Raw genomic sequence first — 19,431 nt, forward strand, 5'->3', positions numbered from 1 at the left:
CTGTCTCTCCAGGGAGCACACGCGGCTTATAACAAAAGTTCTCATAAAAGTCCTCCCTTCATATGAAAGGAGATCCTTACTCAAATATAAAGTGCCATTTGTCCTCTAATTTGAATAACTTAACAGTATTTAAGTTGAGGGACCAGCAGATGACATCATGGTTACAGTGCTGGACTCCCACATGGCTGACCATCGTTTGATTACTGGACATGGTGGCTTGAAAATCATGTTTGGGACATGTGTGTGATTGCCCAAAATCCCAGGAAGAGAATTGAGAAGGCACTGCTATGTGGCCATCCCTCCTGGAAGGGGAGGGTGATTTTTCACTTTCCCTCTCACTGTCTCTTTAACTTTCTCCAGTGAGCACACATTTCCTATGGCAAAAACCTTTTTAAAAATTCTGTTTAGGGACCAGCAGTTGATGTAATGGCTATGTCGCTGGACTTTCATGTAGTCGACTACAGTTCGAGTCCTGGGCCCAGTGGTTTAAACTCATGCCAGGAGCGTGTGCATGCGTGCCCAAGATCCCAAGAGGAGAATGGAGAAGGGATTGCGGTGTGGCCATCCCCCCGGGTGGTGATTTCTCACTTTTTGTCTCTCTCTCTCTTGCTGTCTATCTTTCTGGCGAGCACATGCACCCTATAGCAAAAATAAATAAATAAATAAACCTATCAAAAAAATTCTATTTAAGTCTACAAATAAACAAAAAATACTTTTGAATCAGATAAAAAAAAAATTGAAGTACTATCTAAGAGAGTAAATGATGAATGATCCCCGATGAACTGTTAATGCAAGTTCAAATGTAGCTGTGTCACTTGGGAATTTTCAGAACTTCTGAACCAAAATTTCTCAATTGAAGAACAAATTATTCTTATGAGGAAAAAAACATCCTTAGAATTACCTCACAATTAGGGAACCAGCAGTTAGCGTAATGGCTATGTCGCTGGACTCCCATGTAGTCGACCGCGGTTCATGTCCCGGACCCGGTGGCTTAAAACTCACGCCGGGCACGTGTGCGTGCGTACCCAAGATCCCGAGAGGAGAAGGGATTGTGGCGGGGCCATCCCCCCTGGGGGGTGATTTCTCGCTTTCTGTCTCTATGTCTCTCTCTGTCTGTCTGGCGAGCGCACGTGCCCTATAGCGAAAATCTCTCCAAAAAGAATTACCTCACAATTATAAACATTCCACAAGCTCTAAAAATACTTTAATATTTATATATCATATTAATCCCAAAAGCTGTTTCATGTGGTGACTCTTTCACTTGGTTGAACAGATAGATGATACCACTGAAAGGCCAATTCACATTTTACAACATCAGAGATGCTTTTGCTTCTCTCTTTAATTATAATTGTGATTGTTAATTCTATGTTACAAGGTGATTGAGCCATGAGGTGACTAGATACTTGATCAAACATTATTCTGGTTGTGTCTGTGGGGATTTCTAGATAAAGATTAGACTCTATGGACTGATAAAAGCAAACATGGGACCAGCAGGCAGCATAATAGCTACGTCACTGGACTCCCATGTAGTCGACTGCCCCGTGAGTCCCAGACCTGGTGGCTTAGACTCACATTGGGCGCATGTGTGTGTGTGCTCAAGATCCTGAGAGGAGAGTGGAGGAGAAGAGATTGCAGCGTGGCCATCCCCCCTGGCTGATTTCTCACTTTCTGTCTCTCTTTATCTGGTGAGCACATGCACCCTATAGCAAAAACCTCTCCCCCCAAAAAAGCAAACCACCACCCCCACACCTACCATGAGGGTAGAGGACCTAAAGTAATAAAGAAACATCACCTGCATAATTGACTGAGTTAGGACATTATTCTGCTCTGGTACTAAAACTTACACTATGGCTCTCTTGGTTCTCAGGCCTTTGTACTCAGACTGATACTATGCCTTTGGCTCTCCTGGGTCTCCAATTTGCCAACTGCAGATCTTGGGACTTCTCAGACTCTATAATGATGTGAGCCAATTTCGTGTGTGTGTGTATGTGTGTGTGTGTGACTGAGTCTTCAAAAATTCATGGGAAATAAATATTATTAAAATAACTATGAATAGATTTTGAAATGGTTTTGCACAAAAACAAATTTGTACTTTAATTTCATATTTCTGTGAACTTTTTGAGGTCCACTTGCATATATCTCCTTTTGGTTCTTTTTCTGTGGAGAACCATGGTAATACAGTATCCTTGGAATTTTTTATTTAAGAAACTCTATCATAACACACCACAGAGAGTTCATCATTAACTATAGTTTTGAAAGCTACAGTGTCTGCTAGAATTCCCTAATTAATCCCATAGGGTTCAGTTCTCTAGGTTATTTTTCCAAACTCTGTTAGCAGGCCTTCCATTAACTCCAGTGGGGATTTGTATGCTGGGTTTGCAGTCAAGAGGACTGAGCTCATTTTGTATCTTCATCTTCATATTTCTTGGAGAAACTCTGAGGCTAACACTCATCTTACTTTTAACGGAAGCCTCTCATATCACCTCTATGTTTTATAGTTAATGATATGCAGATCCTGGCTGTCATGAAATTACTGCTAAGTGAATTGGTTGTGAGATGGTAAACAGAAAAGTGGAAGGAATGAAGAAATGAAGACAGAGAGGGAAGGATAAATGAAGGGAGGAATGTAGATTACATAAAACCAGCTATTACATTGCTCTATTGCCAATTCTGGAAAAACTACAGATTTCTTTCCTTTTCAGAAACTTATTTTGTTTTGTTTTTTTGTTTGTTCTTGCCATAAGGTGAGTATGCTTATCAGAGGCAAAGACAGTGAGAGAGAAAATGAAAAATCATCCCCCAGGGGAGATGGCCGTGCCACAATCCCTTCTCCTCCATTCTCCTCCTAGGATTTTGGGTGCACATGTATATGCACCCAGCATGATTTTTAAGCTGCCAGGTCTGGGACTTGAACCACAGTTGGTCATTTGGGAGTCCACTGCCTTAAGCACCATGCTACCTTCTGGTCTCAGAAACATTTAATTTCTAAAGGCAGTTAAATTAATTTAAAAAATATCTTTCTAAATAAAAATCTATAATATTCATCTTATAAAAATTAGATTAGGTATATAATATGGAAATTAAAAGTGGTAAAAAGGAAAAAAAAAAACACAGAATTTGAAGATAGAGGACACAAATTTGAGCTCCCAATTGCTATTCAGTTAAATGAATTTGGATAAGTCATTTCCTAAGCTCTTTAGTTTTCTTGATTACCAAACAGGAAATTATAATAATGCCTCATCAGAGGACTGTTGAGTGAAATAAGAAAATATATGTAAAAAAAAAAACATTTTAAATGCCTCTGAAGAACCATATGGTTATTAATAGTTGTTTTTTTTTCTAAAAAATATCTCCATTGACAAATTACAGCAAAAAAAAGAAAAATATAAAGTAGAAAAGAATGAAGTAATTACTCATTTTTCATTAAGAGCCATGCTCATATTACAATTGGTGCATGGGCTAAGATCCCCTGAAATGTAGAAAAAGGAAGATAGAACAAACATTATTACTGAAAGAATAGTGTTAAAGTGGCAAGTACCAGGTGGGAGCGTATAATGCTGCTTTTGATATGAAGGATGAAATTTAAAAAAAAGAAAACAGACACTTAAACAGAATGTCTAAATATAACTATCTCTAGTTTATGTTCAAGGGCTTGCCTTGTCTGGCCCATTGCAGGTGACAAACAATTTACTAAGATTCCAATCTCCAGGTTCAATTGACATTTTATTAAGCATCTTCTACACATCAGACATTTCATATCCATGTGAGTTAGTCTGCAAATTGTAGATTTAATTCAATCCTATAGAAAATTTAGAGTGTTCCGTAGAAGCAATGGTGAAGATGGAAAGACTTCTAGGACTATTTAATATGCATGTTATTTATCAGTTCACTTATAATATAATATAATACAATATAACTTATAAATATTGGATATGGATAAATTCTTTTTATATTAAAATTTAAAATCACTTTAAATCCCAATACACAATAATATAAAATTAATAAATCTTCTTTATCTATAAAAATCAATATCACAATTAGACTTGCTTATGTACAACATAAATACAACTCAATAAGTTCAGTGATTGTCTTGAATAATTCTTTAGTGACAAGGTAGTCTAAAGGTACCAATCTGTTCAGCATATCTAAGCATTTAAAGCCATTAATATATAAATAAATATGTAAGCTCTATATCGCGTCTATTTTGTAAGTTTGGGGGAGTTACAGGAAAATAAATAGTCTGTGTCTACAAGACTCTTATAGCTGGGAATAATATATACAGATACATATCTGAATCCCTTCATAAATAACAGTATATAACAAAGTATACTATAATTGGACAATTGAATATAAATCAGTACAGAATAAGGTGCTAATTTTTTAGTCAGATAAAATAAAAAGATGATTTGAAAAATTAAATCTATATGAACTAAGTTCACCTGGGAAATCTTCAAAGAGAAGATGAAAATTAAACAGATTCTATTAAATTATGGATCATTGAACCAAAAAGAAAAATGTATTTCTGTCAGATTGTATTAGTTTGCTAGGGTAGGCTAATAAAACACCACAAACTAGGTGGCTTAAGCAACAAGAATTAATCATTTTACAGATCTGGAGGTTAGCAGTCCAGAAGTCAAAGTGTCGGTGGAATTGGTTCTTTCTGAGTCTGTGAAGTGAAATTCAAGCCCCCATTTAGCTTTGGTGCTTTGCTGGCAATCTTTGTTGTCCCTTGGTTTAAAGTTGTATCACCCTGGTGTCTGTTTTCTCATCCACACCACATTCTCCCTGTGTGTCCATGTCCAAATTTCACTTTTTTATAATACAAATGATCATATGGAAGTAGGGTCTTGCCAAACTTCAGTTTGACTCTATCTAAACAAATTACTCTTGTAATATCCCTACTTCCAAGTAAGGTGACATGCTGTGGTCCTTAGGATTCAAATTTCAATGTATAAATTGGGGTGGGGGCACAATTCAGCTCATTACACAGAGAAAGCACCATGAGCAAAAGAAGTGGTCACACACGAGCTGAGGATGAAAGGATAAATAGCGCTATAGCAGTATAGGGCCAGGTGACTTAAGGTCTTGGAACCTCAGGAAAGAAATTCAAACTTCCTATGAGCCATGGGAAGGCACTGTGGGCTCTCAGTAGAACAAATGGTGCTTTGTGAATAAAAATCTGGAGAACAGGTTTTAGTTGGGTAGGAGTGAGGAGAGACAATGGAGACAGAATGACTGAACAGATGGTGACATGAAGTGAAAAATGACATTTGGCAGCAAGAGCCCAAATGAGAGATTGAAAGAGTCCATGTGAAATTAGTCTATCAATAAGGAATTGTATATTTTGGGAGAGTACAGTTTATACCAAATTATTTTCTATATTCTTATTAATATGAAGACATGCCTCTCAAACTTAAAGTTCATTAATAAGGCATAAACTACCAATTGCTGTACTTACAGGTGATATGAAATTATATAAATGACACAGAACTCTTTCCTATTTTTAGTGTAATATTGAAGTCTTCAAAAGAAAAAAAAAAAAACGCCCAGTGATTTTTAAAGAATCTGAGAATCAAGAAAAAGATTCATCATCATAAGGCACTATTGAGCTGACATGGCTGTAACCCTCTGCAATTATTATGAACCTAAGACAGAAATTTACCAAATTAATGAGTTCTGAAAACTCAAAGGCAGAATGTCAAGATGATTTCAACATAATACTGAAGAGTGGAACGTAAAGAAAGAAGATATAGTCAAAACATCAAAAGCTCCCACAATATTCAGTTTAAGGTGAAGACATGTAGTGAACTAAAACATGATGTCCAACCTAATTTTTGACAACTTTTATAGATTATATGTACTGATACAAAAACAAATGTAAGAGATGAAGTATTAAAAAGTTTAGTAAGAATGTAGGAGATGACAGAGACTCAATTAATTTAGATTAATATGATTTTTAAAAAGAGGTTTTTGCTATAGGATGTGTGTGCTTGCCAGAGAGACAGAAAGCTAGAATTTATCCCCCCACCCTGCCGTGGGAGATGGCCATGCCGAAATCCCTTCTTCTTCATTCTCCTCTTTGGATTTTGGGCACGCATGCACACATGCCCAGCATGAGTTTTAAATCGCCAGGTCCAAGACATGAACTGTGGTCGACTACATGGGAATCCAGCAACGTAACCATTATGCCATCTGCTGGTCCCCATATTTTTAAGAGAGATAGGTAGTAAACATATAGTTCACAAGAAAATGAAATCACTATCGCCAATGTCCTCAGTGTCATCTGTAAGGTTAAATGCAAAATTCAGTCGTCTGTCTCGATATCTCAGCAGTATTCTACTTTCTTCTTGAAAGCTCTTCCATTGGATTCTATGACACAACCTTCTCTTCTCTTTCCTCTTACATTCAGCCATAATGCTGCCACCTCCATCATCAAATCATTTCTATAACATGCTTAAATGTTGCTCAAAATGCTCTAGGCAATTTTTTTTCCATCTCATCAACTCCCAATTACATATCAAAGATTCCTAAATTTGGGCCAGCTCAGTGGTACAGCAGTAGCACACTGCTTAAGCAAAGCTGGTTCTACGTGAAGGATGGAAGGTTTGGTTCCCTGGTCAACCTGTACACACTAAATACGTGCTCCTGTGAACCTAGCTGGTCATGAAGGCCGAGGTTAGGAGAGAATTGTGGCATGGGGCTCTATCAGTGGTGTTTATCTTTCTCTCTCTCTGCCATAGAATAGTTAAAAAAAAAAAAGAAAAGAATCTCAAATTTTATGTCCAATTCGTATTTCCCTGAATATAACATGCAAGTGCATTCAAGTGGCTGCTCAACTTAGATGGCCCATAAGCACTGCAAACCCAATATGATTTTCTTACCAGATCTGTTCCCTAAGTGAAGAGCACTAATATCTTCCTATGTCTTATGCTAGAAAACCAGGGATCAATCTCTGAACATCTCTCCTCATCATCTGCTTTCACTACTTAATCATTCGGTCTGGTGGGTTTACCTCACAAATGCTTTCAAATGTATTCCACTTCTCCATTTCTTTCTTTTTTGAAAGATGAAGTAAAAATTAATTTTATCTCTTTAATACTGACAGTTTCATCATCCCACTTATTTTTTAAGTTTATTTATTTCCTTCATCCACAAGCAATAAAAACTTAGCACCCTCAATAGAGACTTCATAAGACCATTCATTGCTTATGAGCCAGCCCCAGGTAGTTCATAGGCACAGGCTTGTCTGGCATGTTCAGAGGGTATCCAGACACACATCTGGAACCTTCCCATGCAGGTTAGCCTTACTGTGCATTGAATTACCACTCATCACCATCTGACCCCTTTTCACTTGTATCTTCAATCTAAATTTCAAGTACCCTTCCTCCACATTACACAAAACACATTATTACATTCTTTTTATTTGCATATTTTAGTCATTCATTTAAAAACTGTAATTTTAATTGGCCCCAAATAACTTTTTTCTTCTTGAAAGCTCTTCCATTGGATTCTATGACACAACCTTCTCTTCTCTTTCCTCTTACATTCAGCCATAATGCTGCCACCTCCATCATCAAATCATTTCTATAACATGCTTAAATGTTGCTCAAAATGCTCTAGGCAATTTTTTTTCCATCTCATCAACTCCCAATTACATATCAAAGATTCCTAAATTTGGGCCAGCTCAGTGGTACAGCAGTAGCACACTGCTTAAGCAAAGCTGGTTCTACGTGAAGGATGGAAGGTTTGGTTCCCTGGTCAACCTGTACACACTAAATACGTGCTCCTGTGAACCTAGCTGGTCATGAAGGCCGAGGTTAGGAGAGAATTGTGGCATGGGGCTCTATCAGTGGTGTTTATCTTTCTCTCTCTCTGCCATAGAATAGTTAAAAAAAAAAAAGAAAAGAATCTCAAATTTTATGTCCAATTCGTATTTCCCTGAATATAACATGCAAGTGCATTCAAGTGGCTGCTCAACTTAGATGGCCCATAAGCACTGCAAACCCAATATGATTTTCTTACCAGATCTGTTCCCTAAGTGAAGAGCACTAATATCTTCCTATGTCTTATGCTAGAAAACCAGGGATCAATCTCTGAACATCTCTCCTCATCATCTGCTTTCACTACTTAATCATTCGGTCTGGTGGGTTTACCTCACAAATGCTTTCAAATGTATTCCACTTCTCCATTTCTTTCTTTTTTGAAAGATGAAGTAAAAATTAATTTTATCTCTTTAATACTGACAGTTTCATCATCCCACTTATTTTTTAAGTTTATTTATTTCCTTCATCCACAAGCAATAAAAACTTAGCACCCTCAATAGAGACTTCATAAGACCATTCATTGCTTATGAGCCAGCCCCAGGTAGTTCATAGGCACAGGCTTGTCTGGCATGTTCAGAGGGTATCCAGACACACATCTGGAACCTTCCCATGCAGGTTAGCCTTACTGTGCATTGAATTACCACTCATCACCATCTGACCCCTTTTCACTTGTATCTTCAATCTAAATTTCAAGTACCCTTCCTCCACATTACACAAAACACATTATTACATTCTTTTTATTTGCATATTTTAGTCATTCATTTAAAAACTGTAATTTTAATTGGCCCCAAATAACTTTACCTATTTATAAGATATAGTATGATTTTTAAACACACAAATACAATATGTAATAATCAAATCAGGGGAATAAGCATATGTATCTCCTTAAACATGTATTATTTTGGGAACCTTCAAAATCCTCTCTTCCAGCTACTTTGAAGTGTAAAAATAGATTATTGTTGGCTATAGTTACCCTGTTGTCCTGAAGAATGATAGAACATATTCTTCTTTTATAATTTTGTGTCTCTTAACTGACATTTCCCAAGTCCCCTCTCCTCACTAGCTTTCTCAGACTCTAGAAACCACTATCCTACTTATTACTTCTATGTGGTCAACTTTTTAGTTTATACACATGAGCCAGAACATGTGATATTTCTTTCTATGCCTGGGTTATAATATCATGTCCTCCAGACTTGACCTTGTTGCCTCAACAAGAATTTATTATTTTCGATTGGAGGAGTCCGACCTGGCGGGGTCCCAAGATCTATCTGGGCCCCGCCCCCCGCTTCCAGTCGGTTCAGTACATTGGCAAGGCCTCTAGTGTGCCCCCCGCCACACCTAGGATTTTGCTCCAGAAACTGTGGCAGCCTTGCTGGGAAGCGACCCCCCTCTGACTCCCCAATATACTACTGTAAAAGAATTACATAGCTCTCTTATACATCCTGAGTATACGATAAAATCTTCCAGGAAGTCCCCCGACCGCTCCCCTTTGCTCTGATCACTTACTATTAATTACAATGCTTTATCTCCATGGTCACAATAGAGGGTGCATTGAAGTTCTATCTAGGCAGAAATAATCTTGACCTTTAGAAGGCCCTTCAAAATACATTCAAGGTAAACTTAATCCTTTCTTTACATAAAACAGGATTAGGCCAAAACTGGCCCAGGACACCCCCGCCCTCACCAAGTAAAATAGACAAATATATTAGGATTCCTTAAATTAAGTTTTAAATCCCTATAAAACTATATAAGTTCCAGTCTTTATTAAAATCCATAAAAACTAATATCTATACTTGAGATTTTCTTTTCTCAGCACCATTCCCGGTAATCACAAGATGGCTGCTGTGCCGCAAGCTAATAATCATCTCTGCTTACCAGAACCGCTTTCCCGAAACTGCATTCCATGGAGACCCACCTGCAATTGCGGAACTGCACTAGACCCACCCTTAATCCAACCCTGAATAGAATCTATGTTCTCTATTGTTAAAACTTTGAACTGATAATTGAAACACGTAGCCCCTCTTCTATTTACTTATATGTAACACATTTTCAATAAAAAGGCACGATAATTCCTGGCAGTTGTCACTCCTCAGAGAGCAATCTTTGAGGGGTGTCCAGCATAGGACGTGCATGAAAAGGCACCGAGGCCTTTGTCTTCTGTTCACCTTCGCCGCCTCCGTCAAGTCAACCCACCCCCACCGAGGCTGGACCCCAGCATTCGATGGCTGAACAGTATTGCACTGTGTATCTATAGCACATTTTCTCTATCCATGCATCTGTTCCTAGACACTTAGGTTGATTCCCTATGTTGGCTATTGTGAATAGTGCTACACAACACGGGAGTGTAGAAGTCTCCCTGAGATAAGATTTCATTTTCTTGGGGTACATAACCACAAGTGGGACTCCTAAATAATATTGTTGTTCTATTTTTGGTTTCTTGAGGAACTCTCACACCCATTTCCATGTTTAAGGCAAGCTAACCTTGTCCCTCAACCACCAGTTTCCCTGTGCCAGTCTTAACCCCATTCACCCTGCAACTGGAATGATTTATTTAAAACAAAGGGATTGTGACATTTCTCTCCTATAACCTTTCATTAGCTCTCCTGTATTCTTAGCCTGAAACCCTTAGTCTTCAGTATGACCTTCAAGACCCTGACTTCCTATCACCAGTCTCATCAGGCACTTTTCCCATACTTTGCTCACAGCTGCAGGCCTTCCTTCAGTTCTTAAAAAGTGTTGTTTTCTATTTGGAGGCCATTAAAAATGTTGATTCCTTCACCTAGTATATTCTATCCTTTCTCACCCTTTTTTCTATGACTAGCTGATCATTATTTACCTTCCAGATTTTAAAATACATTATTTTTTTCTTTAAACAAAATTTTCCCTAAACTCATCAGCCATCCAGGATCAGACCATGTGTAACCTCTCTGTCTTTCATGGTACTACATTTGCAATTAAATGTTCTTTGTTGTAATGAACTGTTTATTATCTTTCCTGCTTGAGAGAATATCAGTCATGTACATCTCATTTACTGCCTCATCCCAGCATTGCACAAAGTAGGTACTCAATAAATATTTGTCAAACAAATAAATGAACTCCAATAGTTTCCAGTGCTATAAGAACCCTAAATCAAGCTGGCTGTAATAAAAATCTATAGTCTTAATTACAGGTCACATTATTAAGACAGACTCACAGATTTAGTAAATAAAATTCATGCTACTTACAAACTATCACTTGATTATTTTAATATATAATTACAAGTCTAATTTCTTAGAGCACTAGAACTCTACAGAGGCTGTTATGTAATACATAACATGGCATAAACATTTTAAAATGGTATTGTTTCTAGGAAGTTAAAATGTGCTTAAAGTTAGCAATAATGTCAAAATATAAAGGAATACCAAATTTGTTAAGACTACTGCATGTCATCTGTTACCTATAAACAAAAAAGTATAATAATATTAAATGTCCTAATGCATTGAAAAACTCACAATCTCTATATTAAACCAATAAGTTTTTCCATCACTTTCTTAGGTTTTGAAGATGACATTTTTAAATGTTAAATAGCATAAAGTTGCAATTTCAGCATGAGGCATTCAAGATGCATAATTTGTGCTGTGTTTTTTGTTTGTTGTTTTGGTTTTTTTGGAGAGGTTTTTGCTATAGGGTATGTATGCTCACCAGAAAGATAGAGAGAGACAGAGAGACAGAAAGCAATAAATCACCCCCCAGGGGGGATGGCCATGCCACAATCCCTTCTCCTCCATTCTCCTCTCAGGATCTTGGGCACGCATGCACATGCACCCAGTGTGAGTTTAAGCCACCAGGTCTGGGACTCAAGCGGCGGTTGACTACATGGGAGTCCAGAAATACAGCCATTACACCAACTGCTGGTCACAGTGCTATGGTTTTTGTTTTCATAACATGCAGATTAAAAACTGATCAGACTAGCCTTTTGTGCCTGGCTTAGTTCAACATATTTATGGCAACTCATCCATGTTGCCATAAATGACAAGATTTCATTATGTTTTAATGGCTAACTATTGGGCAGTTGGAAAAGTCATGATGCATTTTTGCATAGAAAAATGGAAAAAAATGCATCATGACTTTTCCAACAATCCAGTAGTATTCCATTTTGTATGTACGTTGGATTTCGTTTCCCCTTTCTTTTCTTTCTTTCTCTTTCTCTTCTTTTCTCTTTTGTTTGTTTGTTCTCTCTCTTTCTTTCTTCCTTCCACTTTCTTTCTTTTCCTTTTCCTTTCTTTCTCTTTCTTTTTCTTTCTTTGTCTCTTTTTCCTTTTCTTTCTTTCTTTTTCTCTTTTGTTCATTCTTTCTCTCTCCTTCTTTTTCTTCCTTCCTTCCTCTTTCTTTCTTTCTTTCTTTCTTTCTTTCTTTCTTCCTTTCTTTCTCTCTTTCTGTTTTCATCCTTCTTTCTTTCTCTCTTTTTTCTTCTTTCTTTTCTTTCTAATTTATGTTTCTCTATCCCATCAGGATTGGGGTGCACATGCACACACACTTGACATGTTCTTCAAGCCACCAGGGCCAGGATTCAGATTATGGTCAGCCATGTGGGATCCAGCTTTCTATGTATGACACTTAACCATGCATGATATGGTCATCTCCTCTACATTTTCTCTATTCATTCATCCGTTGATGAACATTTAGTTTGATTCCATACTGTGGCAATTGTGAACAATTCTGCAGTAAACATGGGGACAAAGATATCTCTGCAACAGACTGATTTCCCTTCTTTTAGACATATACCCAGTAGTGGAATAACTGGATACTGTTTCCTATAATGTTTGTGCTGATTACTACATGTTCTCACTCATATGTGGAAGCTAAAAACAATAGATCTCATAGAAGTAGAAGTAAATAGTGATTAACAGAGGTTGGAAAGGATAGGGTAGAAGGACTAGAAGAGACTGGTTGACAAATATAATAGCAAATTTTAGCTATATATGAGGAATAAGTTCTAGTATCCAATAAAACTGTAAAGTGATTACATATAAAAGCCGTGTATTGTACATTTCCAAATATCTAGCTGAGAGGATTTCCCCGCCATAGGGCACATGTACTCAACAGAGAGAGACAGAGACAGTTAGAGGGAAAGTGAGAAATCACCCCCCAGAAGGGGATGGCCACACCTCAATCCCTTCTCCTCATGAGTTTTAGGCACACACATCTGCCTGGAATGATTTTCAAGCCACCAAGTCCAATACTTGAGCTGTTGTCAGGCATTTGGTAGTCTAGCACCTTAACCAGTAGGCCACCTGCTGGTCCCAGGCAAGAGGATTTTTAATGCTCCCAATACATGGAAAGGTTGACTGTTTGAGGTGATGGGTATGCTAATTACCTTGATTTTATTATTACACATAGGATGTATGTATGAACAGATCACACTATACCCAATAACATGTATAATTATTCTTTTTTTTTTTTGAGAGGTTTTTGCTATAGGGCACGTGCGCTCGCCAGACACAGAGAGAGAGAGACAGAAAGCGAGAAATCACCCCCCAGGGGGGATGGTCATGCCACAATCCCTTCTCCTCCATTCTCCACTCGGGATCTTGGGCATGCACGCACATACGCCCGGCGTGAGTTTTAAGCCACCGGGTCCGGGACGCGAACCGTGGTCGACTACGTGGGAGTCCAGTGACATAGCCATTACGCTAACTGCTGCTTCCCTATAATTATTCTTTATCAGTTAAAAGTAGTGACAATAGTTTAACATGCAAATGCATAAGATTTAAAACAGTAACAACAAAAACTGAGGGACTTAGTTAAAATTAAATCAATTTTCAATAGGTTGCATTTACTGTTTAAACAAATAATATAATCTGAATCTCTGGATTCTTTCCTTAAATTCTTTCCTATCTTGGTCCAGCTGCAGTGGCACAGGCAGTCTATGCACTGTCATGTGGTACTGGAGGCCACATCAGAAGGCTCTGGGTTCAAGGTTTGGGTCTACTTGTACACATCAGGCAAGACTATGATCCTGACTAGCTGCAGGGCTGAGAGGAGAATTGTGCTTTTCTCTTTCTCTTTTTTTCTCCTTCTCTCAGAAAACATATAAATCTTTAAGTTTCCTCTTAATAAATGACAACACCACACACATGTTGTTCAAACTAGAAACCTTGGCTCTGCTTGATCCTCTCTTTAATTTCCCATCATAATAAACTGTCTGCAAATGAGGCTGGCTCCATTCCAAAACATACCATGAATATGCCTCTTCTTCTTCACATTCTATATCATTTTCCTCATCAAGGCCACGGACATCTTTGCTTGGACTGTTATATCCTTCCAATGGACCTCTCTGTTTATACTTCTCTTCTCCCTGTCACACCAAGCCCCATAGTTCATCTATCACACTGCAGACAAAGCTATCCTTTCTAAGTCTGCACATGTCACTCTCCTAACTTGAAACAAATATAAAACCCTTGTGAACCTCCCTACATTATATTACCTATCCCCAGTCTAATTCTCAACCCAAATCTCTGATTTCTCTGCTCAATTACATTGTCCTTTTTGTTTCTAGAACATTCCGAGCTCATTCCCACGTAGGGCCTTCCACTTGCTATTCCTTGTCATCAAGTCTCAAGTTAACCACCCCCCTTCAATCCACCTGCCCCAAAGGCTAACAGCTCCACATAAATTAATCTGCAAACTCTGGCACATCATCCTGTTTCATTTTCTTCCAATTATATTATACTACCTGAAATTTTCTTCTCTATTTCTATGGTTGTTCACTTTTTCTTGGTCAGCCTCCCTAGAATGCAAAGTTCCTGAGCATGGGAATGTGTTAATCTTGTTCACCATGTCCTGCATTTTACACCAAGCCTAGAAAAGTGCTTGGTACAGAGTAGGTGCTCACTAGATGTTTATTACATGATTGAATATACTAATAACAACAACAGAAGCCAGAACTCAAAATAAAAATAATGATCCTAAAATTAAAATTCAAAATGGCATCATATGACTTTATCTCATGTGGTTTCACAATATACATACAGTATCAGTGGAGCTTATTACATGTTAGCGATCTCAAATATAATAATGTCAACATATTGTTTTATTTAAAAAATTTATCTCTACATGACATATAGCTACAAATTATTCCATTAAAATCTAATTTTTTGGGGGGGGAGAAGTTTTCGCTATGGGGCGTGTGTGCTCGCCAGACAGACAGAGAGAGACATAGAGACAGAAAGCGAGAAATCACCCCCCAGGGGGGATGGTCACGCTGCAATCCCTTCTCCTCCATTCTCCTCCCGGGATCTTGGGCACGCACGCACACGCGCCCGGCGTGAGTTTTAAGCCACCGGGTCCAGGACATGAACCACGGTCGACTACGTGGGAGTCCAGCGACATAGCCATTACGCTAACTGCTGTTTCCCGAAATCTATTTTTTTTTTAATTTGTCAGAAGGGACATGCACTTTTCCAGTGAGACAGTGAGAGAGAGAGAAAGTGAAAAATTATTCCACAAGGAGAATCGTCACACCACAATCACCCTGTTTTTGACATGTTGGGCACATATGCACTTGTGCCTGGTATGTGTTTCAAGTTGCCAGGTCTGGGACTCAAACTGTGCAGTCAGTCATGTGGGGTCCAGCCTTAACCACCACACCACTTGCTGTTCCAAAATCCATTTCTTATGTAAAACCTTTTTAAGAAGGAAATATTAAATAAATTTTCATTATGAATGGGAGTGGAAAGTCATAACTGAGTGGAAAGTGTCTGTCTTTTGTCAAAAGTGGAACGGTCTCTTTATAACAGAATCAGAAGCAATTAAAGGAATACTTTGAGGGACCAGCAGTTAGTGTAATGACTATGTTGCTGAACTCCCATGTAGCCAACCGCAGTTCGAGTCCCTGACCCGGTGGCTTAAACTCACACCAGGCACGTATGCGTGTGTGCCCAAGATCCTGAGAGGAGAATGGAGGAGAAGAGATTGCAGCATGGCCATACCCCCTGGGGAGTGTTTTCTCGCTTTCTGTCTCTCTGTCTTAAGTGCACGTACTCTATGGCAAAAACCTCTCCCCAAAAAAAGAAATACTTTGATCCAAAGGTTAATTTTTTAAATCAGAAACAACTATTATGGTGAAGAAAATTTACTTATACTATGGAAAAAAATCTATGTAAAGCTATGGGTAAGAAAAACTATTTAAAGCTAAGGGCCATCGAGTCAACAAGTCACTGAACAAGAGGAATGCATTCATAACTGAGGTTCTCATGTCTCCACACCCTATGACACATTCTTGACAAGTGTAGGAGGTAAATCTAGAACCCACCAAACCCTACAAATGCTTGAACACCACAAATTAGTGTTCTTACTTGCAGGATCCAGTAGCTAGCCATGTAATTTATGACAACAAGCCAAACCTATGCCTTGGAGAAATAATATTAATAACTTATTACAGCTCATGAACTTCTGGGATTTTCAGGAATAGTCAAAGACAAAGCATCTGCAAAGCAAAGACATACTGACTATATCTGGACTGTTTCCATGGAGGGAATAAACTACTTTGGATATTAGTTAAGATTTAAAAAAGTAACTAGGCAATGATTTACTTCGCTGGAGCCATTTACTTAACACCACACAGCATGAATATAACCACTGAGATTACTTACAGTAGCAAACAAAAATAGCAGTGGACACTTTATCTTCCTATTAATTGATTGCCTTTGTTACACAACATTGTCTGAAAATATCTGACTATAATTCTAACTGCAAGCCACAGTAATCATGTCAATATGTGAGCTATCTGAATATCTAATTATGGAAAAAAGAAGGCAATTTCACAGTGGAAGTATTGTTCTAATTCAAGAAACCAGCCATATTAACTTATTAGTCTGACATATAGCAGATAGCTGAAAAACTTTAATTTGAAAGATAATTATTTTTAGCTGATTAATATGCTTCAAATTAAATTCACTGCTTTTAATGGGCCCATCAACTTGACAACTTGGGAAATTAATAAATTTTGTATGCAGTAATCCTAGGAAATTTATACAGCTGAGCTACACATCATTATAAGGATTACCTTCACAGTAGGCATTGTCCTCTCGAAGAGCCCTAAAACCATCTCGACAGCTACACACGGCCCTGTCATTCAGATTTCTGCAGACAGAATTCTCCATGCAGTTATGCCTTTCAGAACAAAAGTCATAACCTGCAAGAAAAAAAGAAATTTATTAAGATAAATGTAACTATGACAAAGCAGATAAACTTTGTCTACTTACTACTTTTCCTTTAATTTTGAACCTATTTTTTCCTAAACATCTTTATCAATGTTTATAGAAGGACCACATGCTTTGAGTATCAGAAAGTTCTTCTTCTGTTTAATTCAGTTCCTACTTAAAGGCAACTCCATATCTTCTTTGTTTTTGATTTTGTAAATGCTATTTAGTCCCTGATATTCTAATTATAGTCTTCCATGTATCAGGCACATTAAAAAAAAGATTCCTAAGAGTCCAAAATGAAAATTTACAATATAGACGATGACATGTTGAGAAGGAAATCAGCATTAGTGGTTGAACATTATTAACACCTATGGGTAACACAGGTCAGATGAAATGTGGCCATTGTGTATTTAACCATTGTGTATTTAAGAAATAAAACAGTTTAGCATTCTTAAAATAAACTTTCTAAATGTGTTTTTTAAAATGAAACTTCATCACTTTAATCTAATTATCTCTGGAAATCTGCAAGGCACAATACGTCCACTCAAAAAAGAAGAAAGTTTTTATAAATTACAAAGATTTCACAGATCCCAGAGTCTTTTATGAGAAGAAAAAAAAATAGAATCTTTTATAAACAGTGACACCAATCATGTGCAATTTTTCAGGATCTCTTTTTCTCCTATTCAAAAATCATCTAAGAAGCTGAAATGAAAAGCTTGAACACTGGAATTCATATTACATGATTATACGTCATTCAACCAATTCTTCAATAGCTTGATGCACAAGTTGTCCATCCCTATACCGTCTAGTGGAAGATTATTTCATCCTGTGTATAAAGAGAAGAGGACTAGAAGAGTATATTTCATATAGCTTAGAATAAACTCACCTACTACAGCTAAGAAAAGACTTTCACTTGAGAAAATTATGAAGATGGAGCCTCTAAATTGGTCCCCACCTTGTTTGTAATCAAACTGTTGTGTATTCTGATTGATTGGCATTCATTCTGACTAGTTGGTGCCCATACTGACTATTTTGAATATCACTCAGAGTTAAAACATATCTCATTAAATGCAATCATGGTAGATACAAATATGTTATTAGTACAACTTAAGCCATAAGAAGAGCAAAGCTCTAAAAATGTGATAATGCTGCTGTTAAAAAGAAAAAAAAATAAATGAATTAGTGATTTCTACAAAAATAAAACAGAACATAGATGTATTAAGACAATGGATTAAGTCAGTAACTATTGAAATCACTTGGCAACTTAACTTCTTTTTACAAGATTCTTCATAATTTTAATTCTTCTGCTTAAGATTAATATCTAGAGGGACCAGCAGGTGGCATGATGGTTGAAGTACTGGACTCCCACATAACTGACAACAGTTTGAGTCCCAGACCCAGTGGCTTTAAACTCACATCGGACATGTGTACATGTGTGCCCAAAATCCTGAGAGGAGAATAGAGGAGAAGGGATTGTGGTGTAGCCATTCCTCCTGGGGGTGATTTCTCAGTTTCAGTCTCTATCTTTCTGTCTCTCCAGTGAGTGCATGTCCCCTATAGCAAAAATCTCTTCAAAAAAAAATTAACATCTAAAAGTAAAATTCTGGAGCCAGCAAAGTGGCATGGTGTTTAGGGCAGTTGGATCCACATGGCTGGCTGAGTGGCATAGGTTCTAGACCTGGTGACTTGGAGGACACACTAAGCACACATGCAGGGTGCCCAGGATCCCAAGGAGAGAGTGGAAGAGTGGACTGTGGTGTGGCCATCCCCCACTGGGAGTGCTATGTCACTTTCAATCTCTATATCTGTCTCTCTTCAGAAAGTGCACACGTCCAATAGCAAATTAAAAATAAATAAATAAATAATCAATTCTAATGAAGAAAAGTTAAAAGTGCTTTCTCCTAGGGTATTTTTATTTCCCTCTTCTTCAAGTAACTAAATTAAAATCATAGTTTTAAAATGTAGTCCACTGTCTTTTTACAAGATGTGAGTGGGAACAATTTCAGAAAAAAAAAAAAAATCTTTACTGTCTATACCAATAGCTCAGCACATCACTAAGCTAAAATTAAAAAATACATAAAAATAAATTAAAAAAATCAAAAATTCACTTTATATTTATACTAAATTAAAACAAATTTACTAAATATATTGGCTCACTCCTTAAGGTACACTGAGAATTCAGAGATAAAGTGCTAACACTGGGTTAATATAATATTACCTGTAATGTTTTAAATAACTTTTAGAGGACTAAGAGGGTTATGAATAAGAATGAATATCACTTCTGATACATTTTCTGTCTGTGGTTCATTCACCTGTTTGTTTTGTGGTGTGCTTGTGTGTGTGGGGGGGTGTAGGTGGGTAAGTGTTTGTCATTCTTTAGACAGAGTCTCACTGTGTTCTGATTTCCTGTCTCAGTCTCCCAA

General features: G+C 37.5%; 1 protein-coding gene across 4 annotated transcripts in view; it reads right to left on the minus strand.

Annotated features, from left to right (window-relative positions):
• The window catches only part of NELL2 (neural EGFL like 2), a 365,981-nt gene that overhangs the window by 185,834 nt on the left and 160,716 nt on the right, over nucleotides 1-19,431 (minus strand). For all 4 annotated transcript variants that reach the window (XM_014584214.2, XM_006168557.3, XM_006168556.1 and 1 more), the window contains one exon: nucleotides 16,870-16,998. In XM_014584214.2, coding sequence (XP_014439700.1) covers nucleotides 16,870-16,998 — 129 coding nt within the window. The remainder of the gene's footprint in view (nucleotides 1-16,869; nucleotides 16,999-19,431) is intronic.

The sequence above is a fragment of the Tupaia chinensis genome, unplaced genomic scaffold (assembly GCF_000334495.1).
Source record: "Tupaia chinensis unplaced genomic scaffold, TupChi_1.0 Scaffold145870_1, whole genome shotgun sequence".
Lineage (NCBI taxonomy): Eukaryota > Metazoa > Chordata > Mammalia > Scandentia > Tupaiidae > Tupaia > Tupaia belangeri.